Source organism: Arachis hypogaea, chromosome 16 (assembly GCF_003086295.3).
Source record: "Arachis hypogaea cultivar Tifrunner chromosome 16, arahy.Tifrunner.gnm2.J5K5, whole genome shotgun sequence".
Classification (NCBI taxonomy): domain Eukaryota; kingdom Viridiplantae; phylum Streptophyta; class Magnoliopsida; order Fabales; family Fabaceae; genus Arachis; species Arachis hypogaea.
In genome coordinates, this window is record NC_092051.1 from 140499605 (window position 1) to 140525836 (window position 26232).

Here is a 26232-nt window from a genome sequence, read left to right on the forward strand (position 1 = left end):
ATATTTCTATAAGTTTATGAAGTGATTGAGCGGTATATTTTAGATTTTAATTACTACTATATTGAACTTTAGGATTCATAATTAAGGTATATGATAAGACAGATAATAGTGTAAAATTCTTATATTTTAAGTTTTTGATAACTAAAACTTAATCACTCTATATATATGTTATATAATAAAAAATCCACACATTCATTTAATTTTCTTGACGGCTAATGAATCTACCATGTATTAAAGAAATTAGATAAAATATTTTTGAGTGTCAAATTGTATTTTCACCAAAATAATATTCTTCAACCACTTAGCTCATACAACAATCATCATGAAACTTCCAGATTCCAGAAGTATATGCCATACGTATTTCAGAGAACAAAATAAATACTTTAATGATTTACGAGACAAATCAACAGTTAGTTTTGACTGCTATTGAAGATCTATATTTCATAGGAAACATTTCAAATATATTGGGGAGTATCGGTGCACCAGTTGTTTTAACCGTTGATTTCAATTAATATATATTATATATATTTTTTATAATTCAGATCAACGGTTAAAATAATTGGAACACCGGTACTCTCGATGCACTTGAAATGTTTCTTATTTCATAATATGATGAAATGTGCAAGTATTATTCAATAACTATTATTAGTTTATATTTTTAAGTGTTAAAATATTTTTATTAATTTTATATATTTTGATTTAATTTATTTGGTTAGCAGAAATTTTTTTTTAAGATAGATGGTTTTATTTCAAATTAAAAAAAATGTTTGGTCTAATAAAGAGTATACGTAATAACCAAAAATGCAAAAGATCTAACTAAAGAAATTCAAAGAATTATTAAGACAGAGAGAGTGAAAATTTGGTTAAAGTAAGTTTACTTACTAGAAGATTTTATCCTTATGGTAGTCAATGTATAACGGCACAAACGAGGTTCAAACTTGAAATCATATAAAATTTATATCAACACCATTATTATGCAAGAAGCTTTCAAGAGGTATAGGTTCCACATTTTTCTGGATTGCTTAGCTCTGAGAATAAGGCTAAAGAGGTAAAACAATCTAAGCTTGCATAATTAACTTTGTAAACCTCTAATCTGACTAATTTTTTTGTCTAAACAAGAAAGAAACAAAAAGGTTTCTAATGGTTTTGGTCCCACCGTTAATTTAAACCCTGTGGAATCAGTTTTGTTCTTTTGGAAGTGGATTGTTCTGTTTCGAAAACTGGTTCGGCAGTTTTCCTTCCAAAAATCATTATACTCTCTAGAGTTTGGATATCTCTCGGATTTAGGCCTCCGTAAAAAGTCTCAGGTTATTCAACTTTTAGAAATAACAAAATATATTTTTAATGAATTACATATAATTAATAATATAAAAAAGATAATAGTAGTAGATATTGAAGTTTAAATAATAAGAAAGAAAACAATATGACAAACGTGTATTTGATTGAAGGTGAAAACTCAGGTGCAGTCGACTTCACGTGAAGTTGATAACTGAGAGCTGTTAAATGATTTGATCGATTTGACTAAATTTTCATCTAATGACTTTTAGTTATCAACTTCACGTAAAGTCGACTGCACCTGAGTTTCCACCTTGATTGAAAGTGTCAATAATGAATTTAGGCCAAGACACACCCCCTTTTGTTTCTCTAATGTTTTCTTTGAACATACGCGACCCTTATCCCTAGCAATCGCTTCACCCCGTGAATAATGTACATAACATTAGCTCCATCATTGGATTGGTCTTTACACTCATTGACCCATAAAGACACATAATTTAATTTTAATATATGTTATCCTTTAAATTAAGACAATAATAAAATTTACTTTCTCATTTATTAATTTTTTATTTTAAATAATTTTTTTCTTTCAAATAAATAACTACTTTTGAGTTTTGACCAGTATGACGAAACAAAGAATCACGTTTAAAATATTTGAACTGTTAAGAGCATGAAATCCTCTGAATAAAATAGAAATAATTATCCGATTACTATTTATGTAACACAATCATTTGGCACCACTACTATTGCACTCCTCGATCTGCATTGTACCCAGTCAGTTACTTTAAGTAGTACCGTAGTGGTAACCAACTTTCATTCGGCACTTTTTTTGTTACTTCATTTCTTCCTTCAAAAACACATTTCAATTTCAATTCAATTCAATTCAAAGGATTGAACAAACAACTTCTTCATCATGGTGAATGCTGCGCATTTCTTCTTCGGTGTAATAGGTGCGTGACTCACAACCTCCCTCATTCGATCTTCTTTTCTTTCTTCAATTTGTGCCTTCTCTCTATCTGATCTCGTGAATCTCGTTCATCGTTACAGGAAATGCTTCTGGACTCTTCCTATTCTTGGCTCCAACGTAATTAATTATATTCCTCCTTCTTTGTTTCGTATTATTGAATTAAAGCCTTTTTATTCTTTCATTTCTTATTTTAATTTGTGTTTAATTTGCAGTATTACATTCAAGAGGATTATTAAAAAAAAATCCACAGAACAATTCTCTGGAGTTCCTTACCCTATGACACTGCTCAACTGTCTTCTTTCCACTTGGTAATTAAATTAATTTAATTATTTCTTACACTCCTATATTCTTATTCTTAATATAAAACTCTTTTGTGCACAGATTTTTTTTTCTTCTTCCGTTTTCTTTTTCTTTTTCTATGTTTTTTTTCTAGCGGTGGTTTGTTGTTTTGAGTTTCATAACCTTCAATTCAGGTAGATTTATTATTGTGCATACTTTACTATCACTACGTACATTGATCAAGAAACTAAAACTTGCGACGTTATTTACGGATCGGATAAATTTATTTATCTAATTTCTCTCTCTAGTTACTTTGTCTCTCTTCTATATTGTTCAAAATTCACTTCCCTTTCAATATCCAAATGTTGCCATAGAAATATATTTCCTATATTCTTTACATGGATACATCTTTTTCAGTATATTATGTTATCCAAATTTTTTATCAAATATATCTTTTATTATACATAATTTATAGAAAAACGTTATTTTAATTATTTGAACACAAAACTTTAGTTAAAGTATATATAAACCACTTGTCATTTGATCAAATTCATTTTATATTATTTTTAATCTTTTTGTACTGTTAATTAGTGTAAAAGATTTTTAAGCACAATGAAATTTGTACTGTCAATTAGATGATAATATAAAATATTTTAGTATATTAAAATTAAATTTAAAAAATATTTTTAATGATAACATATAAATAATTATCTAAAATATCCAATTAAATTGATGGTTCTGATTATGAGAAAAAATAAATGTATAAACAGGTATGGATTGCCATTTGTGTCTCCAAACAACATACTTGTGGTGATAATAAACGGCACAGGAGCATTGATAGAAATCGTATACGTAATAATCTTCATAACGTATGCACCGCCGAAGGAGAGGAACAAAACCCTTGGGCTCTTCTCATTTGTAATAGCAATTTTCGCCATCGTTGTTGTTATTTCCCTTATTGCCCTTCATGGCAATATCAGAATGGTCTTCTGCGGTTTGGCTGCCGCCCTCTTCTCCATTATTATGTATGGCTCTCCCCTCTCTATTATGGTAAGCTCTTTTTTCCATCTTCTCTTTATTATTCATGCAACAAACTAAATTAAAGTGGTTGAGTGATTAGTTTATTTGTCTATCTAAGTAAAAGTTAAATTGCTAAAGAATTTGAATCTTGTCTTATACAGTAATTTATTAGTCAGTAATAAAATTTGTGATAAATTAATTATTATTGCTGGATCGAAAGATACGGTAAAAAACCGTATCACTCTGGAATTGTCGGCCACTAATAACTAAATATTTCACTAGAGTCTGTATTTTGAGAAGGAAAATTAAAAAGGAATATTAGTTATCATGATCAAGAAAGTAACGTACTAGATCTTTGCAATTTTCATGTTACTAGTAAAATGATGATTGTTTCGTGCCCCCACAAATATCCCTATCATGTGAATTGGGATAGACTCGTTTGGGTAGCTTGTCCTTTTTGCTCACCCTCCTTTTTCCTTTTCCTCTTCTGGTAATGCGTCCCTTCATCAAGAAAGATCCAATAATGCCATTATTATGAATGAAGTTGTGTCATATCATATGATATGTTTATCTCCTTTCAAATATATAATTAATAATTTTGATTTTTCTTTTTGAATGAAACAAAAAACTTTTTTAGTGCATTAAGTGCTGGAACATTATTCTACCCAAGAATAAAATAATTTTTAATTCAATCGTACATTTAAATAGTAAATCTATTCTTTTTGAAATATTTTTCTACTTTCTTAATTTTTTACTTAAATTACATTAGGATTATTTGGTCTAAATATATTAATTTCTTAACAAATTTAAAAGATGAATAAAGAAAACTTATTTTGAAAAGAAAGAAATAGTATTTAATTTACTTATTTAGCAACTTATAAAGTTTTTACTACTGCTTCATACAGGATATAATTTTACTTTCTAAATAAAAGTAATATTTAACACTCATAAATGTATTTTTCTACTTCTGTATGTTCTTATCTAATGCTTTCATGAAACGGTTCTAGCAGTGTCAAATTAAAGAAACCTTGTCGTCTTGTATTTGTTTTTTCCTTTGTGATAATAATTATGGACCGTATGTTATGTTTTGTGGACCTGATAATATGATTAATTATTTATGTTAAATTAAATGAATGCAGAAACTGGTGATCAAAACTAAGAGCGTGGAGTTCATGCCGTTCTACCTTTCCCTCTTTGTGTTCATCTGTGGTACTTCCTGGTTCATTTATGGCCTTATAGGCCGTGACCCCTACCTTGCAGTAAGCACATACATCTTCACTAACTTCAGCATTTGAAAAATTCAACAATTATGATGAATAACTGTATGGTTGGATGAAACATATATAGGTACCAAATGGAATAGGATCAGCATTGGGGACAGCGCAACTAATATTGTATTTCATGTACCGAGGCAACAAAGGTGTTAGCAATGAGGAAACAAAGGCAGCAGCAACAGAAGCAGCAGACACCATGGAGATGGGCGTTGCAAAAGCCACATCATCGGAACAATAATAATACAATGCAAGCTCATGAGGACACGTGTCTGCTGTACTGTTTGTTCGCGTTGCTTGCTATCTTATTATAGTAGTATCTTAAGTTATTGCTATTACGATCTTAGTGTTTGTGGTTCGGAATTTTAGTTGTTAGTTGCTCTGGTGATCCAATTCAAGTGCAAATTTAGCCCATTGGGTTACACAGAATAAACCTTAGGTTGTTTATGATGATGTTATGAATTTCAATCTGAAACTACTCCCTTTTAGTGATTTTCTCTATTTTTCTTGCTTTTCATTATACTTCTTTGGTTTTAAATAATTGCTCATGAATGAATTCAGAAATGATTGTAACATATGAGAGAAATAGAAAATGATGCATGAAGCCATGCAGAGACTATAACTTTTTATGCAAGAAAAGCCTCACAAATCTACTTGATTTACTAACTACTTAACTGTTTTTCCTTAACTGATGATCATGATTATTAGAGTCTTCACTAATAGTTCAATTATAATATTCCTCTACATTTAAATGTACGTAATTTTATTAATTATCATCATAAAAAGTATTCTCTAAACAAAGAATTAGTCACCATATTAATAATTACTTATTATTTATATGTGTGTATGGATGGGTGGGTGTGTATATATAACTGGTTATTACCAAATTGAAAATAATCAAATCTATTATATTGGAATAATTAATTTTTTTAATAGATAATTGTTTTCATTATCTAAAAATGAATGAATAGTTGACGAGAGTGCAAAAAGAAAAATAGAAAAGTAATGCACAAAATAAAATTGTGAATGTAATTCTTGTAATGGAAAATATTTAGAAAAAGTCATGAAAATTCATTATTTGTATAATTATAGTAAAGTATATTTTGTCTAGTATATGTTAAAAATTTTAAAAGTATCACTAATATTTAATTTTATTTTATTTTATTTTATTTTTTTTAATTTTATCTTTAATCACAAAATCATTATTGCATGGGCTGCTGGATTGGGATTGGCATATATGAGGTTGGCATGAAAGGGCCCCGTAATGCGACAAAATGCCTTATCATCAGTTATCGATTAGGTCATCACAAATTCACAATGAATACAGAATACTCAACCTGTTGTTACGTTATTATTAGGAAATGATGGGACAGGGAGGAATGAGTTAAAAGAAATCAATATCGCATAGAATATCTGCCAAGTGCTTTTGATTTTTGAATCACTCAGAGAACCTTGGAAATATTATGGAAAAAATTTTAAGTGTACCGAGAAAGTTGGTGTTCTAGTTATTTTAACCGTTAATTTTAATTAATATATAGGGTAAAAAACTGAAATAAGCCATGGAGAGATGAATATTACACGAATAAGTCAAAAGAAAAATTGATTCAGCAATCAATTAATGTACAAAATAATGTAGTTCGAATCACCTCATTTCGAACTTGAATCTTAAATAATTCGAATCCATGCAATTCGAACTACATACACGCATGAACTCTACATAATTCGAATTGATGCAATTCGAATTAGCTTTAGTTAATTCGATACATGGTGATTCGAATTAACTTGAGAATGGAGACGTATATAATTCGAATCTTGTTGATTCGAACTATGCACGTTTCGCCACTAGTAGTAATTTGAATTGAGGTATTTCGAATTACATTAGATTTTTCTATAAAAGGAGTTCGAATCCACCCCATTCGAACCACTTTTTCACTCTCAGACCCCACCAAATCCCAGAGAAAACGACCCAGTTTCGCTCCGACAAAGGCTCGAGCAGAGTATTTAGCTGATGGAGGACGATCCAGGTAGACTATATCAGTTGGATGGAGTGGCTCATATTGTCGGGGTCATCAATGACAAGGTTAGTGGTTTTTAATTTTTTTCTTGTGCTTTATTTTTGTGATGCTGCACGTGGTTTTTGTTGGTGGTATTGCATGTGGTTTATTGAAGTGGTTTTGTTTGCAGTTTGGTAGGCGGTTTAATTTAGCGGTTTCCGTTACTGGCTTTGCATGTGGTATTGGTAGTGGTTTTTGTTTAGTGGTTTTGCATGTTGTATTGTTAGTGGCTTTCGATGTGGTTTATGTTAGCGGTTTACGTTAGCGGTTTACGTTAGCGGTTTGTGTGAGTGATTTTTGTTAGTGGTATTGTGTGCGGTTGATTTTGGTGGTCTTGCATGTGGTTTATTTAGTGATTTTGTATGCGGTTTATGTTAGGGGTATTGTATGCGGTTTATGTAAGTGGATTTGCATGCGGGGTTGGTAGTGGTTTATTATATTACTTTTGTATGTGGTTTATTATATTGCTTTTGTATGCGGTCCTTGTTTTGGCAGCCCCAGCGTTGCATCTCGAGCATGCGGCAGCAGCAAGGCATGCCCCTCGATGAGAGATACGTTCCGTACCTGCAGATGGCCGGATTATACCATCTTGCGAGGCTGAACGATAGATGGTTTTGATTAGATGAGCCCCTTGTTAGTGCATTCGTTGAGCGGTGGCGTCCGGAGACGCACACCTTCCACATGCCGTTCGGAGAGTGCACGATCACACTTCAGGATGTGGCGTACCAGTTGAGGTTGCCAGTGGATGGGCGCTATGTTAGTGGTTGCCTTACAGATTTTCAGATATACATCGAGGGTGGCCGTCCTGCCTGGGTGTGGTTCCAGGAGTTGCTTGGAGTGATTCCTCCTCCGAGCCAAGTTCAGAAGTTTGCTGTAAACTGCACTTGGTTCCAGGAGACTTTTGGGGAGTGCCCCGCGGGAGCCGATGAGGAGACTGTGTGGCGCTTTGCTCGTGCATATATCATGATGTTGTTGGGTACTCAACTATTAACCGACAAGTCTGGCAACCGCATTCACATCAGATGGCTTCCCTACGTAGCTAGGCTTGAGGAGATGGGTACCTACAGCTGGGGGTCTACAGCACTAGCATGGTTGTACCGGTGCATGTGCCGAGTGGCGAACAGACATGTGGTAAAGTTAGCGGGCCCACTTCAGTTACTTCAGTCGTGGATATTCTGGCGCTTTCCTAGGTTTAGGCCTGCTGGGTATGATACATACAGCTGGCTGTTGGCCTCGAGGTACCCTACTCAGACCTTTCTATTTCAATTTAAAATAGTTGATTCCATGTTTGCTTCTTATGTTATACAAATCTGTCATACTTTTAATTAGCTATAACACCGATGTGAGATGCAGGTGGTCAGGTTACAACCCTTCCGGTGGCAAGAAGGGACCTAGAGTGCAGAACTGGAGACTGAGGATAGACATGTTACAGGCCAGGGATGTGAGTATACTAATCGACTATGTTTATTTAATTAATTAAACTTTATGACTTTGGATCATGAATTAGCCTGACAATGTTGGAATCTTTCTGCAAATTATCTGGATGCCCTATAGCTCCCCCGAGGTACTGCAGGTTGTGCATCCGGAGGTGTTGGAGGTGGCCAGAAACCCTCCGGAATGGAAGGTGTGAATCTCATCCGATACACACTGAAAACCGAACTAAGACGATACACCTGGTGGACGTAAGGCTGCCAAGTAAGCCGTGAGTAGGCACAGCATGCCAGTGCGTGCAGACAAGGAAAATGAAGTGCCTGGAAGTATCCTCAGTCATATGTCTGAGATCCAAGTGAGACCCTGTAGATACCCAGTGAGAACGAACCAGTCGAAGTCGTCTCTACGACGGTGTACTCCGAGTTATCCCTGTCGTACAAAGTCACCGTGAAGCACATCGCCGTCTTCAAATTGGCCTCGATACACTTCACCAGGTGTTGACTGAATTGTTGTCCGGTACCCAGCTGGGCCTCGGCCTCTCTCCCCTTGCGGACAAATAGTTCGGCCAACCTACCGTATGTTGCCTTCACCAGCAAGCACACAGGGAGGTTTCTGACACCCTTGAGGATTGAGTTCACACACTTAGAGATATTCGTCTTCATGTGTCCGAATCTCCGGCCCTCATCACAGTACTGTGTCCACAATGAATACTCAATCCGGTTTGCCCAGTCACACATCGTCGGGTCTTCAGAGCGCAGAATATCAAACTAGTAATCGAACTCTACCTCGGTCTTAGCATATGCAGCATTCACAAGAAGCCTCCTTGCGTCTTTGCCCTTGAAGGTGAGGGCAAAATTTGCTGCTACATGTCGAATGCAGAATGCCCGGTATGCAGCTGGAGGTAGCCATCCCCCGTCGGGAGCCTCGAGCGCGGCCTTGATGCCGTTATGCCTGTCCGATATAACCAGCAGACCCGGCTGCGGTGTCACGTGCTGACACAGGTGGGAGAGAAAGAAGGACCAGGACTCAGCATTCTCACCCTCGACTAGTGCGAATGCAACATGGAGTATGTTGGAGTTCCCGTCCTGTGCAATCGTGACAAGCAACTTTCCCCCATACTTGCCATATAGATGGGTGCCGTCAATACTCACCAACGGCTTGCAATGATAGAATGCCTCGATACACGGTGGGAACGTCCAGAACAGTCTGTGAAAATAAGCTTGAGACTCGTCCAGCTGTCCCCCAACTCGAACAGGGCTCGTCCTGAGGACTGCAACAGTACCAGGCATGGTCAACTGGACTCCTAACACCCACCTAGGGAGCTCATTGTACGACTCATCCCAGTCACCATATTTGACGGCAACAGCCTTCTGCTTCGCCAACCAGACCCTCCTGTACGTCGGCCTAAACCCAAAGTGTGCGGCCGTGGCATTTAAGAGCACCTTGATGCTGACGGATGCATCAGCCCTAACCATTGGCATAATGAATGCCGATATCACATGATAATCCAAACTCCTGTGGTCGCTAGAGATGGAGGTGGTGAGACACGTATGCAGACCATTGTACCGTTTGACCTCTCAAATGCCCTAGCGTTGCCGGAGACTCAATCGAATCAACCATGTGCACCCATTCCCGAACTCAGAACACTTGCCCACATACCGGCGATAGTCAGACTCCACTACCTTATACTGTACCCCTCGGCGAATGCTGTAAGTCTTCACACTTAACGGGCCTCATCTTTATCCTGAAATTGCTGACCAACCTAGAACTCTCTCAGACCAGCAGACCCTTCCGCATCTCTAGCGCCAAATCCAACAGGCTGCCCGGGAACCCCCTCCTGCCTCATGGCATCTAGGTCCAAAGATGAAAAATGTGGAGGGTACTGCTGTGTGCCAGAGCTAGAACCCCCTCCCGCCCCTGCAGGCTCACTCGCTCCAATATCATCGCCACTGTCATCAGCAATCATATCCGGCTCGACATCATCGTCCTCTGGATCATCCAACAATCCATCTCCAATCCCATCCGGTGCAGCACACTGTAGAGAGGTCAGCAGAAATTTTCCTGTACCAACCTCGTCGCCAACACTGCCGTTGAGATCAACAGCGAACGAAGGGGAGGCGACAGGCTGGACGGGTGGCTCGTACGCAGGGACGGAGGAAGAAGCAACGGCAGGTCTGGAGCTAGAACCGGCTACCGTGGCTAAAGTGGTGGTATTTTGATTCGAACCTCCCGAGCTGGATACCACATCAACCAACTTTGCCAACAGCTCTGGTGTCCTCACTTCGGGAAACTGTCGGCGACAATGAAACATGACCTGCAAGTCCTCATCACTCCCGATCGTGAAACAATCATACTTCACGATTTCTTGGAGCATCGTGATTGGAATGCGATAGAAAACTTCTTAACCCGTTTCACACCTTCCAGACCAAGTTTTAGCAGTACAGAGCTAACAAGGTCATCATAGCTCGTCGTAGGCCTCACGATAATACAGAGAGGATCCTTATCAGTGAACTTCACACCGGAACGAGTTTTTCTCTTAATCGATCCTATGTGGTGAATCAACACTACAAAACTCTCCTCACTAGCCATCTTACCCCTCTAATGAGAGCAACTCACGTATATACAGGTCTGGTCCACACTAATTCGAACTAGCCTAATTCGAATTGTACAATGTGTAATTCAAATCAACATCATTCGAATTACATAGGAGTAATTCAAACCAGCTCAATTCGAATTATGTTGAATTCACGTTTGATAGTAATTTGAATTGCTTCAATTCGAATTATGCTTAGTTCACGTTTCATAGTAATTTGAATTGCCTCAATTCGAATTATGTATGTTCCAGCTTTGCATGTAATTCGAAGTAGCACAATTCGAATTACATTCAATCCAAGTTCGAAACGGTTTAATTCGAACTACATATATTTGTGCATTGGTTGATTGGTGAATCAGATTTCGTTTTGGCTGATTCCTGTAATTTCTTTCTCCCCATGGCTTATTTTAGTTTTTTACCCTAATATATATTATATATATTTTTTATAATTCAAATCAACAGTTAAAATAACTTTCCTATGAAGTTGGCCATCTAAGTAACTTTTTAAGGCTGCGTTTGTTACCCGATAAAATAAAATATAAAAAATAGAGATATAAAATATATTAATTTAATTTATTTAATAATAAAATAAAATTTTCATTTATTTTTATTTTTTATATAAAAATTTAAGAAAAATATAATTATAAAAATTAATAAAAAAATAAAAAATAACTTTAAATTTTTGTTAATACTTCTGTATTTTTTTTGTTTTGTCAATAAGTATATAAAATACATTAATTTAACATCTCTCATAGGGTTAGAAGTGAGTTAAGTCAACTCATGAACCAATTCGAACTCGATTTGTTGTAGTGTTTGGTGGAGAGACAGAAACAGAAAGACTGAGACTGAGAGACAGAGACTAAGAGACAGAGATTGAAATAAATTTCAGTATTCTGTTTTGTGCAAAATGGGAAACAAGAATTAAAACAAGAATGAAACTTTAATTTAATTTGCACAAAGGATAAAATTAGAATTAATTAATTGAAATGAAAGTATTTTAGGTATAAAATGTTATTAAAGTTTTAGTCTCTATCTCTAAAAATTTCAGTCCCCCGTGTCCCTACTTTTTGGAGGTACTGAAATACTAAAATTTTGGAGACAGAGACAGAAATTTTAGTACCAGTCTCTAAACCAACAAACACAATACTGAGTCTCAGTCTCTCAGTCTCTGACTCAGTACCTCAAAATAAACGCTACCTAATAGTTCAATAAGTTGAACTCGTGAACTGATGAGTCAAACTTGAATCTGGAATTGAGCTCATAAATTAAATGAGCTAAGCTTGAATTGGATAAACTCAACTTATTAGCTCATAAGCTGGCTCGATTATATATATATTAATGTTTTTAATTATTTAAAATTTTATATTTATTTTTTATATATAATTTTGATGTAGGATATAAATAAATATTTATAATTGATAGATAGACAATATATAAAATTGATTTTTTTAATATTTTTAAAACATATAAATTATAATTTATTGATATAAAATTATAGATTATGTTCATGTTATTTGACTCAGTTTTTGAACTTCCGATGAGCCGAATTTAAACTTAAAAAAATAGATTCAATTGTTAATGAGTCAAGTCGTGAATAAAGTTTAATTTTCGTGAGCCAAACTTGAGTTTAATCTAATTCGACTCAACTCGACTCACTTTCAATCCTAATTTTTGAATATAATATTTTTATTTTTATCTCATCTAGTGAATATAATTTTATATCTCTGTATCTTTATTTCAGTATTTCACATATGTAATGAATATAGCCTAAGTGACCGTGTGACACATCTTGATCACCTATCAACTTTTAAAAACACCCGTCAAAAGAACATTGTACTAATTCGTTTGGATGGAAGGAGATAAATAAAAAGGAAATAAGTGAAAAAGAAAGACTAAAAAGAAAAGAAAAAAAATGAAAGTTTTCTTTTTTTGGTCGTTTGGACGAAGAGAGAAGTTAATTTCTCTTTTATTTTTCTCCAGTCTCCAAAAAATTTTTTTAGGTGGATCCCATTACTTTTTTATCTTTTTATATTTCTTTTTCAATCAAACAAGAGAAATTCATCCACTTCTCTTTTTTTTTCTCTCTCTTATTAATGTTATTTTCTACTTCACTTCAAATAAATAAAGCCTAACAGTGAGAAATATGTTTTTTTTAAAGCGGTTTATATGTATATGTTAAAATTTTTAATTAAAAAATTATAAAAAAGATATAAAGATAAGTTTTTAAAATTGTTTTTTAGCATAGCGACGCCAGGCCGCTTGAATGAAACAATGAATAATTGAAAAGTAAAAAATAACAAAGATAGAAAATTGTAAGAGTAAGAAACAATAATGAATCAAGAGTAGGTGCTAGAATTTAAATTCACTTAAATGTCTTACGATTTGTTTATGTGAATTTCTGCGAAAAGCTCTTTTTTTGAGTAATTTTTTAAAAAAATAAAAATAATTTTATATTTGAATATTTTAAATAAAAATATTTTTTATTTAATAATTATATTTAAGTATAATATTATAAAATATTTTTTATTTATTTATTATGTTAGAAACATCTTTTTTTTAAGTAAAAAATTTTAAAAAATATAAATTATAATTTTATAAAATATTTTTTATTTTTTAATATTTTTATTTTTATTATTAAAATTTTACCAAACACACTAAAAAAATATAAATTTTTTTAATAACTTAATGATATCCAAACAAGTTCTTAAACTCTAATAACTATTCAAGTATTCATCTCTACTTTTCTAATATCTAAGTGTAATTATGATCTTAATTACAATCACAGCTTAATGGCTCAAGTGCATGACCCTCCTAATTAGATTAACCTAGTTAATGACTTAATTTTAATTTAATTCCAACTAGTAATAAAGAACGTGAATTCATAAGACCATATAATAAGCAAGCATTTTTCCGACAGGTTATAGTTATACTATAATTTACGACTGTTATTTGTTTAGTTTATTTTAAACTATGAACTCGCACTTATCAGTTAGAAACATGAATACATTTTAGGTTCATGACTTCTTAGTTTGAATTTAAGTAATTTATCATCTAAACTGCTAGTCTGCTACAAGGGAAATTAAAATTCTATTGACAATCCAATCCAATATTTATATATACAACTTGAAAAACATTTATCTTACATTTTCATTTTGTGTTTCCTACTCAGCCTCGTCGGTTATTTTCTTTACGAAAAAATCACCGAGAGATATAGAAGCTTACTGCTCTTCATCAGTAAAATCAGGTTCCGCAGGCTTCTGAAGCAGCATGGGGGGTATTCTCTCCGGCATCCTTGTCTTCCTTGTGCGGTTACGGCGCAACAATCTAAGTGCATTGGCAGCAAACCTGGAGGCATATATGGTGGCACCTAGACTTGGTGAGCTACCACCTACCTTTGCCAATGCATCTTTCAGCCTATTCTCTTCTTCAACGAGAGACTCTTCAAGCTTCTTTTTAGCATAGCGACGCCAGGCCGCTTGAATGAAACATGCGGCCCATGTTCGCCACTGTTGCGAGTAGAACCGGAAAGTGTGGCGTAGCTGCTTGCTGTGAAGACGCCTAAATTGAGAAGCCACAAACTTCAAGTCATCCGCTTTTAGTGCGAAAGCTTCCACTTCTGAAAGTGTTTGGACAGTCCTGGTTGAGATGGGGAGGTTGGATGAAGAATGAGGATCTAAAGCCCATGTGAGAAGCTCTTCTCCGCAAAAGTCACCAGCTTTAAGATACTCGGAATTAAAGAAGCCTGTTCTTCCTCCGTTGGTTGTCATTGTCAATAACCTGCCTCGCATTATGAAAAGCATCTCATCGACAGGGTCTCCTTCCCGGACAATATAGCTTTCTTCCGTGTAGAGCACTGGCTTAAGACGATCACACATGGCATCCAAAAGTTGTTCATCCATTTTCTCAAACATTGGCACCTTAAAGATCATACAAGATAAAATATCTAGTTAGTACTAGCAATATTATCAGAACACTATTAATTGAATACTCCAAAGGCGATGTTTATCCTTTTACTTTAAGTTGTTCAATAAATCCATCAGATTTCCGGATATTCCAAAATCAGTCAAACGACCAATAGATCTTTTCCAGAAAGGAAGAAACACTTGCACAAACTAAAATTGGAGCAATATTCACACCAAACTTATTATATTGGTGCATTAAATCACCATGAGGAATAAAATAAGAGCATTTAAAATGAATATTTTCATGCAATTAATGCAGTCATCCAATCTTAAAGAGATCTTTGTAGTTGCATATGAGATTACATGACAAAGTAGGTGGAGAAACTTACTCTCATCAGCAAAGCCAAGCAAAGATGGCGCTTAATGTCCCTTCTCAAATCCTTTGGAAGATTGCAAATCAAGTTATCCTCATCAACACCTCTGGTTTCTTGCCATTTGTACTGCTCATATCGTCTGATTCGCTGCCTAAGGCTGTCAGGGAGGAGTCTATGAGACATCCACTGTTCTGCATCTCTCCTTTTCACCCTCATCTCCTCTAATCTTGTTGTTGTTGATTGCAAATATGTCTGTTAGAAAATAAGTATAATTGCATAATATTAGTCAAGATGCACAAGCAACAATTGTTTACTTGTACAATAAACTGCAAATACACAGATGTCTTAAATGCCAAATTTTTATTGCATGTATATGGATATGATGTGTTAGTTCAGTAAATAAATAGACATTTTTATTGGTTTCGTTTTTTAGCATCTCAGCAGAAATGTCTATAAAAAGGCCAGGGAATCAAAATTACGGGGTAATAAATGGGCAAATGGATATTATTTAGGAAGGAAGTTAATGCATGTCTTATTTTGCAAATAAAGTGTAACTACCAATAACACTTGGAACAGATTTCAGTAGCTACATGTGCCTATGGATATCAATTTATTACCAAATCCAAGATCAATAAACAGTCTGTATGCCACCTTTGCATGATTAGAAACAACTCAAGAGACATTTGTTACAAACCTGCATATTCCCGATAAGGAATGAAAATAATACCAACCCAGCGATGGAAATGAAAACTGCAAAGCAGATTTCCCACACAAAGGTACTTGTCGTCAGGTTTTGACCAAGAGAACTGCAATTTAAGCACCAATCTCCCCCAAAAAAGGATGGAGGAAAAATGACAGAAAATCAGATAACAACAACATTGAAAGATGTGCATCACACCAAAATTTGAAAAAGTGGTCAGATAGTCATATCAAGCACTCCCCCTACACCCTCTACATTCATCAAGCCATTAAAAAGATACAAAATGCTTTCGATGATATAATCTTTCTCAAAGTTCCATCTATTCATTTTTAACCCCCGCGGGGGGTTGGTAGAATCAGAAATGTCAAATAGCTTGTTATGCTCATTTATCTGCAAAGTACATGAATTGCAAATTTAAACTGAAGAATTATATCCCTAAAGACGTGACCAGTATGGAAATCTTATCTCACATCACACTTCACAGAACAGTTACCAAATAGAGTGAAATAAGAATCAATGAATCGCACCTCAAACTTTTTAGGCCCCACCAAAAACAATAAAAGAACTTTTGTGGAAAGTCTCTTGACTCCACAACACCAGATTGAAGGGCATCAAGGAATATCCCAAAATCAAAAAGTGTCGTGTTTGTCTCCTTTATTGGGCAAGAAGCATTGAGAAACGTTGAAATTGTGCTTAACCCTCCTTGATGATTGTTGCAATACATGTCCTCCTTATTACATGTTGCATTACTTCGGTTGCAGGCTTTTTGCCAGCATGTGGTTTCCCGTTCTATAGAAAACAAGTACCAAAAGGCACCAACAACCTGAAAGAATAAGAACAGGATTAGCTAGATATGCAGGCAATATTATTCTGAGATTTCATGAACATTATATATTTTATTAAAAAATGAGACAATAATCTGCCAGATTTAAAAATGCATTATCAGGAAACAAACTTAAATGGCACAGACCTGAGAGTTTTAAACTACAATATACATAGTGACCTTAAAAGCATGAACAAATAGGGCACAATATCGAAACTAATTTTGAAGGGTCTGAAATCTGAATACTACTCTAAGGAATTCTCCCACAGCCCATATATAGTCCTAATATTAACCACCTCACTCCCATGAAACTCAATAGAGTTGGTTAAAAATATCCCTTCTCCCCAATATCTAAGTCCATTTCACTATTTGCCTCTTTTCTTGCTGAATGGAATACATTGGTTCCTAACAGACACTAACTACTGAAATGATTCCAAGAGAATGCAGGGCTCCTTCTCTAAGTGAATTTTCTTGATACCAACCTCATAGGACCTGATACCAGAAAACTAACATGGTTTGGCTACAGTTTGTGGGGTAAACAAATAAGAAAGTTGGCCTCACTATTTAACAAAGAAATTGTCAGATCAATACATCTAAACATGTTGTATATTAATTTAATATACCAACATCGACATGCTTCATACATAATAACTATAAAAGAATTATATTGGAAAGAAAAGGTTTTAACTATAATCCAATCAGCACAAGAGTTGCACAAAAATCATACTATACCCCATACACCTTTATAGCTGGCCTACATTTAAGACAAGCCCTAACTTTAAATCCTCAAAAAAATTTGCACAACCCTACAACACTACAAATTCAAGAAAAACGCATGCCAATACCCAATAGTCTAATATCTGTATCTTGTAATCTACATCTAACCCATGCTTGTATAGGCCACATCATCACCACAAGTGCAGATATATGTGACCAACAAAATGGTTCTTCATTGAAAAAATAAAACAACACTGTTCTAGGCCAAATAAACTAGCACCACATATGCAAAGTGGCATATTCACAGTTAAGAAAGAAACAGAAAAGAAAAAGAGAAAATAGCAAATCCATAAAAGGGAATGCTGATAACAAGAAACTGCGTATATTAGGAATTAAAATTACCAAGTGTAATTTTCTATACGAGAAAGGAAAAAAGAAAACTGCATCATTAACTCACATGACTTGCAAGCATGTAAAGAAAGAGATTAAATACAGCACCAGCCCAAGCTGTTTCAGTGAGAATGCCAGAGGTTCTTGTAACTTCTTTATATAATGGAATTATTCGAAAAACTCGAGGTATATATTGGAAGAAAACAATAAATTTCAGCAAGTTCTTTGTATTCAGCGATTTGTAGCCACTCATCCCTGGAATGACTATTAGAATCACCACCTAGAAATATTGAGCAAGTTGAGTCAATAACCTTTAAAAACATGATGACAATGGTAAGCACAATGAAACTTTGATTCTATTCCCATAGATCCCCTGAGATCTAAAGCAGCATACAGATGATGAAAATCAAGGAATGCATCCAAAGTACAATAAATTAAAGAGAACCCTCCATACCTGTGGAAGGGGAAGAACAGAAAGAATGTCAACTAAGAAATAAGATGTTAGATATCGCTTTGCTATTGCCCAAGAATCCTCAACCAAAACACCTCTTCCAAACACTCGAGAAGATGGAGCAATGAATCCAGTACGAAACTGGAAAATCATGTGGACTATATAAAAGATATCAGAGAAAGTTCTTAAAACAGTTGCTGTAATCTCCATCTTGTTGTCCAGTGAAAGACATTTCTTCTCATCATCGATCACAGGGACATAAAAGAACAAAGGATCCAGTGATACTGCAATAACACATAGCAACACAAATATCTTGTTCCATTTTTGAAGGAACGGACCCTGTGGATCAAGGATTTTCTTTCTAGAACTATAGTTACTAGAAAAAGCACGGCTGAACAGAAAGGACTTGAATGATGAACTGAATCTCTTTATCCTTTGAAAACCATATTCCAATCCCCTTTGAAACTTTGCAGATATAGAATTTAATGTAGTTTTGAATCTCTGTGAAGGTGCAATGTTGATCACAGGATAATTGCTCTCAGAACCCTTGTCTGAATTCCAGTCCTGAAACCTGAACATCATAAAAATGACAATATTCCTCATAAGAATATGTACAACAAAGGGACAATGAAAATGTCATAGAGAAATTCTGATACTACACTAAAATTTAGGAATTGAAAAGAAAATATTGGAAAATTTACATTACTTTTATGAGGAATGGTGAGTGGTGACTGAAACAGTGACTAAGACAGTATGAGTGTAAAGAGTGCTTACAATAGCAACTATAATACTTCTAAAATTAGCATATACAGAATCATCCTCATCATAATATAAAAAATACACGTTTTCATCAAACTAACCTAACAAACTTGTCTTGCTGAGTTCTCATCTCTGCAGCCTAATTCAAAGACAATGCAGATCAAGATGAAAATTTCACTGAATAGTTCCTTCAAGCACCACAGAAACCACCACAATTAGATCATTCCACCAAAATAAGACACAAGAAAACCTATGAGCAAATATATAATTAAAAATTAATCAAACTGATCAAACTTATTAAAACTCGTAAAATGATCAATGGCATCAAGCAAATGTGATCTTATGGAAAACACATTTTCTAGTAGGCGAATACAGTGTACGAGTGAATGCATATGAAATTCCAAATAATGAGTGTTTTCTCGTCAATGCTGGTACCGGATCTTCAAAAAAAATGAAAAAAAAAAATTTACAACTTTAACACTAACATAAGCATTGTAGAAATTAATCGATCGATAAAAATAACCAAAAGAGGAAGAACATGAAGAAAATGACATGCTTAAAGTACCCGGAGCAGTAGCAAACTGAAAGAAGGGGAAATAAATGAAGGAAACGGACAAAGCAGTTATTAAGACTGAACTCTGAAACTAGTTACGAAGGGAAGAGAATGAAGAATGAAAAGAAGAAGAAGAGGAAGAAGAAGAAGAAGAAACTAAGGATAACTTACCGAACCAAATATCTGAGTTATTAGTAAAATAGAAAAAGGGAAAGGGAAATTGGTGGAAGTTGTGGTGGTATTTGCATGAAGGGGAGAGGGAGAGAATGCAAGAGGGGAAGGTTCCAGGAAAGTAATAAGGAAATGAGAGAAAGTCAGTGGTTTCGGTTTTTTTGGGGTTTTTTTCTCTTACATAGTCACGAGATGGATTTTCTGATTCTCAAGTTTGTGAGAGGGAATCAGAGAAGGGACGGGTGGGGTGGGTGAAAAAAAGAGAAAGGAGAGTGTATAGTATGTAGTGAGTAGTGACTAGTGAGTGGGATGGTGTGTAATACTGTAATGCGTATGAATGGGGCGTGAACGTCAGAGAGAGCAGATGTGTGGGCAACGGCCCCGCACATTAAATAGTTTGATAATGATAATAGTGGAGTCTTCTTCTAGTCTTCTATTGCATTTTTGTTGTATATTGACAAAAGATTGGAAGTTTGTGGTTTAAAATTTTTAGAATAACTGTTCGAAAAACAATGGGTTCTTTTTCACATTTTAAAATCTCTAATTAATTCTCAATCATTTAAACAATTTGAATTAAGCGACTCTTAACACATCGACTATTATCGTTTATAGAAACTATTTAGATTAGTTACTTGAATTATTGGGACTCATTATAAATTTTCGAATTATAAAAAAGTTTTTTTATTTTTTGAGTAAATAGTCAAGAATTGAAAAGAAATTTTACTCTAAATTTTAATATGGATTCAACAAGTGTGAATTTAAAAATATTATTATTTTTTATAATTTTTTAAAAATATAAAAATTATTTTTAGAAAAGAGACATTGGAGGATGCAATTTTACCTTTTTAATTTTTAGCTTCTAAAAATGATAGAAGATTGTGGGTTTTGGGATGGTTAGAGTGGATATGGAATTTTCAGTGGAGGAGAAAATTGTTCCAATAGGAATTGGACCTAGTAAATCAGCTTCACTACATTCTAAGGCTGGTCAAACTTGATCTTGGAAGAGAGGATAGAGTTGTATGGAAGTATGATAAGCAAGGAATTTTTTCTACTAACTCATTTGGTGCAGATGTTGCAGGTGGAAATGGCGCCGGAGGATATACATAGCTACAGCTTTACTAGTACCATTTGGAAAGGCCTTGTCCCACCCAGAATAGAGTGTGTGTTTACAGTTTGCAAACGGGAGTTTGTATAGAATTGATTTTGCAAACTTGATTTTGATGAAAAGTAAGTTTGTGTTAACGTGATTTATGTTTGGCAATTTTTATGTCAAAATGGATTATAGTAAAATAAATGTTGTTTTGATTATACTATTCAAAATCACTTTTAGATGAAAAATTACTAAAAGAGACATCAATTAAAATAATTTTAAATATTATTCTATTATTTTACTTTAGATATTTGAATAAATCTTTTTAATTCATTTTATAATAATGTTAATATTTACTTACTAAATTAAAGTAACATATAAAAATTGATAATATAGGACTTTTTTGGCATCCAACATTCATAATTTTATTAATACTTATGAATAATTTTTTATTTAATTTGTATTTTTTAATGGGATCAATTCATCTATATTATAAAAAAGTTACAATAAAATATAATATATGAGAATTATAATTATAAATTTTACATCGTCGAATAAAAAATAAAAAAAGACACTTTACATATTAAACATAAAGAACAGTAAATAATAAAAAAAATTTATATGAACTAAAAAACAATAAGAAATAAAAATATAAAAAGGGAGCACTATACATTTTATAATATTAAACAAAAAAAATATTTTATAATTTATTTTAGTGTCGTCAGTACTCTTTAATCTAGTGTCATTTTGGACTATAAATTTTTATTATTTATAACTCTTTTGTTACTTATAATTAGTATATAATAAAAACAAAAATAAAGTACAGTAAGAAGTACAATAAAAATAAAAAATAAAAATAAAAAATAAAAACAAAAAAAAATTCATACAAACATAGTATATAATAATCACAACCAACAACACATTATATGAACAAAAAAATTATAATAAAAAGTAAATAAAATTCATATAAAAAAATCAAATAAAAAAATAAAAAATTTTATACACAACATAAATATAGTACAATAAAGGATAGAAAAAAATAATTTATATAAACAACAAATAATAAAAATATCATAAAAATTAATAAAAATAAAAATTTATATCAACAATAGTTGTCATATAAATAAAAAAATACAATAAAAATATAACAATAAAAAATTAAAAAAATAATATCAAAAAAATGATATGAAAAATATTTATTATACAAATAAAAAATACAATAAAAAACATAAAAATCAAAATATGAAAAAAAGAACTAAAAATAATAAAAAAAATTAAAATCTTTACCTTGGCAGTGATGAAAATAAATCTGAAAAAAAAATTTGTAACCAAGAACATACAGAAAGTGTGAAATTACGTGGTTATGTGTATCCTTTTTATAGAAGAAATGAAGGGTACAGTTGGTAGATATGGAATAAGTTTTTTATCTAATTCCTCCAACGATAATTAACTTTCCCAACGTGAATGCAGAAGTTTGAATTTTTAGCTTCACGTGAACGTACGTTGAAAGCACTTCTAGGTTAGGGGTTCAAAAAAGTTGCCAAACATGACAATGGGCACGTTCAAGACGCTCAAACGGACTTTTCTACTCCTCAACGTGAACCCCAAACACACCCAGAGTTGTTTGTCTGGTTTGTCCTGGTTGGGAGAATTAACACGAAGGAGAGACTGAATCGGCTTGGGATCATTCACCAACAAGATACTCTATGTATTTTATGTAACAATAAGTGTTGAATATAGCCACCGCCTATTTCTTGGTTGTAGCTTTGCTTGGCAGGTATGGTGTGTTTGGTTATCATATGTTGGAATGCAATAGGCTTATCCAGGTGCAGTAAAAGACCACTTTCAGAGTTGGAGTGAGAACTCAAGTACAAAACAGGAGTGTAAGAGATGGATGGTGTGTTTATGTGCGATCATTTGGAACTTATGGTTGGAACGGAACCAGAGAATTTTTCAGAACAAAGAAAAAGGGGTTCAAGAGATTATTAACATGTCTGCATTGAGCTACCAGGAGTGGTTAGGTGCTGACCCTTTCTGTTGTTGATGGCAATGCCGGAGATGACAAAAGGATATATATACCTTTGTTTGTTCTGGTTATTTATATTTAGATGGTAGTTTCTTTCTATGTTGTTGATCCATGCTCCACTTGTTGTGTTCAGCTTTCTTTCTTTCAAAAAAAAAAATTTAGCTTCTAAATTACAAAAATCAAAGGGTGCTTTCACTTGTTTAATCTTCTAAAATTTTGAAAAAAAGAAAGAGTAGGATACGATTTTTTACTTAGACACTTACTCAAATGAAAATACTAAAAATATATTTTTATAAAGATTCTTATGTTAAAAGTGTACTTTGTTTATTCAGTCACATTTTAAAAAAAATTTATAATTGTTTTGTTGATTTTTAGCAAGTCAACGGTAGTTTGATATCTAATGGTATGAGAACGAAACCTACTCTTTTTGTGAGTACCAGTTTTATTTGCATCAAAATTCATGCCTTTGATAATGATGAAGAAGAAGGAACTAAGCTTTGTAAAAATTCAAAATGAACAATAAAACTTAAATGACTTGAATAAAAAGGAAATTAAATTATAGAAAGGAAAAGTGTTTGAAAAAAAAAGGACAAATTAAAAGGCAAAGACTGAAAAGGGTAAAAGTTGCTGAATTTAAATGAAAGAAAAGGACATTGCAAAGAAGATAAATTGCATGCAAAGAAAGTTGCAAGGAATTTAAATGAAAAGTAACGATATGGAAGGAATCCTTCAAAGAAAAAGACTCTTGACTGACTCAGAAAGTCGCTGGGGATGTGAGTGAGTGTGAGTGTTTTCTTTGAAAAAATTCCAACCATTTCTTCATTTGCGTCTTGTTAATTTATAGGTCAATCCGTCCAATTATTTGCTGATACGTCATTCTGGCAGTTAGCTTTGCTAAATAACTGTTCACGCAATTTAGAGATTGAAACTTTGCCTTCGATTCAGTTTTCTGACCACCATCTTCGACACTATTTCCCACATGCATCAATCTGTTCCACTCTTTGTACAATGTGAATAACTGTCATCAATTATATTCACTTATCACTCTTCTCCGATAAGACTTATCTATGTTCTTCGAAAAGTACTTATCGAGCCTTGACCTCGATATCTCAAGACTTGTTGACCTCTTCTTCGACATAGTTGACCTCCGTCGAGTCTGCCTCTTCGATTTCCATACTTGAGTCAATCGACTAATAGAGAGTACCTAATGGAGTACCTAATTGGTTCCAATCCAAAGTTAATTGTAATATGTATTTGGAGGTTGATCGAAATATTATTTTGACACTTAGCAATGATTGAAGGCTAAACTTGTCGAACATTTGCTTGTCAAAGAATTCAATAACATCTTTATCGAAAATATTATTTTTCGATATAACAAATGCCCCCTAAGTATTTATTTTTTCGACTAGAAGGAAGAAAATATAAATACTTACTGTTATTCAATATTTTTGACGATGATACCGGCCATTTTTTCATCTTCTTCCTCAAAATATTTCTCATCAACACAGTTGAATTCATGTTTAGGAATGGAGTTTCAACTCCTTTGCCCCTAGAAAGATAATTCGATTTAAAGGAGATTTTGTCCCTCATCGGGAAGTAAAAGGAACACCAGCATTAACTCAACGCAATTGTTCTTGGTTACCACCAATTCGATCTCGAAAAATGGTATTTCTATTACGGCCTCGACCAAAATAATTGTATCGAATCTGTTGCTGTTTGATATTCTCTAATTTTCTCAATCACCAAACTCTTGCCAATTCTTGATCCATCCGACCCTAATATAGTTCTCTTCTTTTTCGAAATTGATTTTCAATGGCTTGATCAATTTCATATATTGTACAATTTTTCACAAATATTTTTACGTAGTGCATGACAAAATATTAGCGAAGTATCATGCCATTCTTGAAGAGCCAAGGATAATAATTTTTTTTAATTTATCGAAGAAAAATTATCTTCGATATAAGAAATGCCCCAAATATTTGTTTTCGACATCTTGAGGCAAAGTGGCTGTTTGTCGAACTATTGGATTTTCGACATTTTGTTGAATATTTTCAGTCGAATTCATTTTCGATACCTCATTGAATTTTTTATGACAACATATTATCCAAATCATGGTAATTTCCTTTTTTCTTCTCGGATCATTATGGTAAGAGAATTTGTCATATTTGATGATTCAAAAAGATCATGATATGATCCATGATTTTTTTTTAATTTCCACCTTCACAATTTCAAAATTAAACAAAGAAGTTTTTTCTTTTCTGAAACTGATCAACTTTACAGAATTTTAAAATTGAATAAAGATTTTTTTTATCTTTTCACAGTTATATCTAACAACTGCTAAGAACTACTTCTCCAAAACTTCTTTTATAGACATACTTGTACATAATTTAATAGAGTACGTACCTCCTTCCAACGACTTCCAACATGTACAAGCAAAAATACTTATCATAATTAAATATTATTTTTGACAAACTCATACTCAACCATTTCTCTTTCTTTCTCCTTTTCTTCTTTTATTTTTTCAACTTGTCGAACTCTCTGAGTCAAATGGGCTAAATCAGGAATATGCACATAGAGTAATTTTTTACGCATATAAAAGCCAAGACCTTTGATGGTTATTTTGACAATCTTGCTTTTAGAAATTGATACATAACATCGATTGCGAGCATTTTTTAATCGAATTATATAATCATTTATCGATTCTCCATCGTCTCGTTTTATTGCAAGCAAATCTGTCAACGAGACATTCAACTCTGCCCTATAGAATTGAGCATGAAAAACATTTTTCAATTGTGCCCACGTCAAAACCAAATTGGGTCTCAAATTTGAAAACTAAGTGAAAGCATTTTTTGTTAATGAAGCAGGAAAAAACCTCATTCTCAGGTTTTCATTATTTGCCAAATTTTTTAATTCGACCATATAGCGAGCTATATGCTCGACAGTTGACTCTCCAGCCTCTCCTGCAAATTTTGTAATTATTTTGAGATTTTTTACGCCCATTGGCACTTCTGTCATCTGTACTGCAGCAGGAAAAGAAAAAACAAAATATGGTCGATGCATGAGACCCACATTGATATCCATTCTATTAAGGACATCCTCGACAATCCTTGTCACCTGGTAATGATATCCACGCTGTGTGTGAAGTCTATTCAAAACTTCATTAGCATTTTGATCTCGTCGAACGAGATAAGGGATATTTTCTTCCCTTTCGGGATTGTTAACTACATTCTCCTCGTTTTTCTGGTTTACTACCAAATCTTGGGGAATAGGCTGCCCCTCATCATAATCGACAATTCAGGCAATTCTCTCGACTTGTTTAACCAGTCGATCATATTTTGACTCATTGTTTGCTAGAATATTAGTCATCTGGTGAGTTAACAAGTTGA

The 26232-nt window shown here is 33.6% G+C and overlaps 2 protein-coding genes across 12 annotated transcripts; one reads left to right on the forward strand and one right to left on the reverse strand.

Annotated features, from left to right (window-relative positions):
• Positions 1–1913: 1913 nt before the first annotated feature.
• LOC112755353 (bidirectional sugar transporter SWEET1) lies at positions 1914–5304 on the forward strand. The gene is made up of 6 exons (XM_025803388.3): positions 1914–2225; positions 2323–2359; positions 2455–2550; positions 3292–3571; positions 4681–4800; positions 4889–5304. Exons 1-6 carry the CDS (start codon positions 2189–2191, stop codon positions 5051–5053), a joined length of 735 nt encoding a protein of 244 aa, XP_025659173.1. The 5' UTR covers positions 1914–2188; the 3' UTR covers positions 5054–5304.
• Positions 5305–13958: 8654 nt separating this feature from the next.
• On the reverse strand, positions 13959–20144 carry LOC112755355 (cyclic nucleotide-gated ion channel 1). Of its 11 annotated transcripts, none has more exons than XM_025803390.3 (8): positions 19731–20144; positions 19108–19194; positions 18251–18818; positions 17864–18076; positions 16394–16689; positions 15861–15972; positions 15182–15418; positions 13959–14807 (listed from the first exon to the last, which is right to left on the reverse strand). In XM_025803390.3, exons 2-8 carry the CDS (start codon positions 19134–19136, stop codon positions 14109–14111), a joined length of 2154 nt encoding a protein of 717 aa, XP_025659175.1. In that variant the 5' UTR covers positions 19137–19194; positions 19731–20144; the 3' UTR covers positions 13959–14108. The 11 variants fall into 11 exon arrangements, with proteins under 11 accessions (XP_025659175.1, XP_072077442.1, XP_072077439.1 ...); XM_072221341.1 differs by having other exon boundaries at positions 19108–19183; positions 19731–20132; XM_072221338.1 differs by having other exon boundaries at positions 19108–19256; positions 19731–20094.
• Positions 20145–26232: the final 6088 nt, after the last annotated feature.